The sequence below is a fragment of the Poecilia formosa genome, unplaced genomic scaffold (genome assembly GCF_000485575.1).
Source record: "Poecilia formosa unplaced genomic scaffold, Poecilia_formosa-5.1.2 Scaffold354, whole genome shotgun sequence".
NCBI classification, from domain to species: domain Eukaryota; kingdom Metazoa; phylum Chordata; class Actinopteri; order Cyprinodontiformes; family Poeciliidae; genus Poecilia; species Poecilia formosa.
In genome coordinates, this window is record NW_006800293.1 from 536,271 (window position 1) to 539,452 (window position 3,182).

At 49.6% G+C, this 3,182-nt stretch overlaps 1 protein-coding gene across 2 annotated transcripts in view; it reads right to left on the bottom strand.

The window, feature by feature from the left end:
• onecut3b (one cut homeobox 3b) overlaps nt 1–2,764 on the bottom strand; it is a 13,761-nt gene extending 10,997 nt beyond the window's left edge. For both annotated transcript variants that reach the window (XM_007574518.2, XM_016662019.1), the window contains exon 1: nt 1,673–2,764. In XM_007574518.2, the coding sequence (XP_007574580.1) occupies nt 1,673–2,753 (1,081 nt within the window). In that variant the 5' untranslated portion in view covers nt 2,754–2,764. The remainder of the gene's footprint in view (nt 1–1,672) is intronic.
• Nucleotides 2,765–3,182: the final 418 nt, after the last annotated feature.

Below are 3,182 nucleotides of genomic sequence, written 5' to 3' on the forward strand. Positions count from 1 at the left end.
TAGATAGATAGATAGATAGATAGATAGATAGATAGATAGATAGATTATATTATTATTATTATTATGATTCACCTCCTGTAACTTGGCTGCAACCCCAAACATTCCTATAGATATTAGTAGAATAACAGGATGGATAATACTAAAATCTTGTCCTAGCATTTGGTTTTTATGTGCCACCCAAAGTTTATCAGTCCCCCCTCCCCCATCTCCTTACCCGTTTGACCTCTCTGTGGATGCGCCCCTGCTCAGCGTTTCCATACACCATTGGTGACTTGAATCCACTCTGTCTGCATCAACTGCAACATGTCTTTCCCTAAATTATATTTTGAAAAATATCTACATAACTACTTGAATGGTAATCTACCTGGTCTTTTGCTCTAGTGTTTACTTCCCTACTGTTTGAAAAGCAGGAGAGGACCGTGTGGTTATTACGTCTTTCAGTTGTGTTACGGGTATTGATCGGTGTGCCACATTTAAAAAGGAGAGTGGGAACTGGCGTATTGATCAGGCAACCCGGGGTCACCCCGCTTCTGCCGGCGGAACTTGTTGGCCCCTGTAGCCCCGCCGCCGCTCGGTGGTGAGAAACAGGCGTCGAGGGAGTATATTCACTTCGACGTGATTGTGAATCATCCTGGGATTAGATATTTCGATCAAAAATATAGATTAAATTTTACTTTACAACAGCGTGTCTAAATGTCAGTGTCCTCAAAGCTGTTACTGAAGTACTGGGTTCATAAGGAGTCAAAATGCTCTTGTCTGTTTCTATATTAAATGAAGTTATCTTCTTTTTTTTCGCCCCTTTGCAAATTCCTTTCTCAAATTAGTCCCTTCCTACTTCCATTGTATGCCAGCAAACAAGCCTCTCCATGAGCTTTAACCTTTCAAGCTCATGGCCTGTTTTTGAGAAATATGGCAAAAGTTCACTTTTAGTTGAACTCAAAAAACTGAATGCATTCGAGTCTCGATCGATGTGGAAAGAACTTAAATCTCGCATATAACTCAATATTACTGTAAAGAATTTACTGAAAACTCAACTTTCGTTAACATTTTTACCACCTAACTCTTAATTAGTTAGTGTGATCAAATAATGAGTTCTGATCCAACAAGATGAACTATGATGGGCATTCTGCTGTTAAAATTATTTTTATTCGAGTCGTTCCTACTCATATACATTTTTCTTGCAACAGACTGTGAGTAAGTTGTAGAAGACTGCTGTAAATCCCCGGTTGTCAAAGGTTGTGAAAAACGTCCAAAAACAATAAAAGGACGAAATGGCTAAACACTTTTTGGCAGGAGGGAGTCGGTATGAAGCGTCTTTCGGCAAACCATTATGTATCCTAAAAAAGTTAAGTAGAAAACCACTAAAATAACAAAAGTACCAAATGGAAAAGGGGCGAAACGCCGCGTGGCAAACTTCAAACGCCACAAGACGGGCACAAATCGACCGAAACTACAAAGGCACGAAACGACAAAGGGGCGAAGTGACCAGTGTATTGTTTTCCCCCCAGCTTCAAGCAACGAGCAGTGGAGCTGTCCGTGGTGCTGAGTCGGTTAGGACCCGTGAAACTCTTTTAAACAACCTGCGTGACTGTCTACTACAAAGACGGTGTGATGTCTGTGGTTTGAAACTGTTGAATGTGAAAATGTGGATGTGGTGAAATAATTGCCTCACCGGCCAGCCGCAGAGCAGACATCCGCTGAAACTCGGGCTCCTGCAGCCACTTCCACATCCTCCTGAACGTCTCCCGGCCCGACTTGAGCTTACTCCACGGTTTGGGGTTCCGCAGCAGGTCCGACAGGGTGCCCTGCGACCGGCTCAAGATCCGCTGGGCAAAAATAGCCTGCGGGATAGAGTAGCGCTTCAACTCGGCCGTTATCCTTTGAGCCACCTCCTTCGTGTTGATTTCCTCCGCCTGTATGCCCGACCCTGACACTCCCTGACCGGCGACGTGACCGTGCCTCTCCCGATCGGCCATCATCACAGCACCGTTTGCCTGGGAATGAAGGTGGCTGTGCGGGTGGTGGTGCATCCCATTGAGGTTGGAGATCAAGCCGTGGCCGTGTCCACCTAAACTTCTGGCCAGGTGCTCCTGGTCGCTTCGAGACAGCATGGAGGCGTGAGACTCGAACCCTGACACCGGCGACAGCATCTTGGTGTCGGTGGAGAGGTGTGTGCTGGGACCGTAGGCGGAGAGCGACTGCTGGGAGTTGTGCAGAGAACCGAGCCCGCCGGACAAGGGAGACAACGATCCATGGCCCATGCCGGTGACGGACATCTCTTTTGGGTAGTGACTGTACAGGTTGCCCATGGACGTCAGCCCCCGGTGGTCCTCCCGCATCAGCGTGAAACTCCCGCTGACGTTCCCGGCGGACAGTCGTTGGTGGGCGGCAGGGTGGTGGTGCGAGTGCGGGTGGTGAAACTTATCCGCCACGGTGGATATCGGAGGTAGGTGCTGCAGAGGGGTCAGCGTGGTGTATGTGTTACTAAGGCTCATCCCGGTCTCACACATGCTGATGGACGAATGGAGGTGTCCCGACAAGGCGGACGGGTCCGTCCGGTAGTCCCCGCCGGACCCTTCCAGAAGTGAGGCCATGCCTGACACCATGGTCGGTCGCCCTCCCGGAGCGTGCGAGACCAGGTTCCGGGGTGTGGAGCTCGGGGACGGAGACGGCCGAGCGTGCGGAGAGCTCATGAGGTCCCCTGGTTGGGAATGCGACGAGACGCTGTGCAAGTTGTCCATGGTGAGCTCCATGGCTGAAGGAGAGTATGTTCCCTTCTCCCACCCGCCCACCCACACCCCTCTGTCTTTCACTCCGGCTGTTCTCTCACTCGTGTGCTCTCTTACCTTCTTTTCTTAGCCCTCCCGGAGAAATAAAATCATCAATCCATTTGAAGGCAAATCCATTGATTGAAATTCACCGAAAGATCCGGAGCTGCAAAGACACAGGTTCTGTTCTGTACAGAACCGACGGGCTCTGTGTGCGTTCATGTGCTTTGGAGCTCTCTCGGGCTGGATCTCATCTCTGGTCCGACAGCGCTCCCACTAAGAGCGTATCAGAGGAAAGGGTGCGCGTCTCCGCGGATTTATAACGTGGCGCGCGCACGAGCAGAGGCTCTCCTAACAATCTGGAGGAAGCGGCGAAACACAATTAAGTTTTAGAGTCTGCGATATGAGATGTGC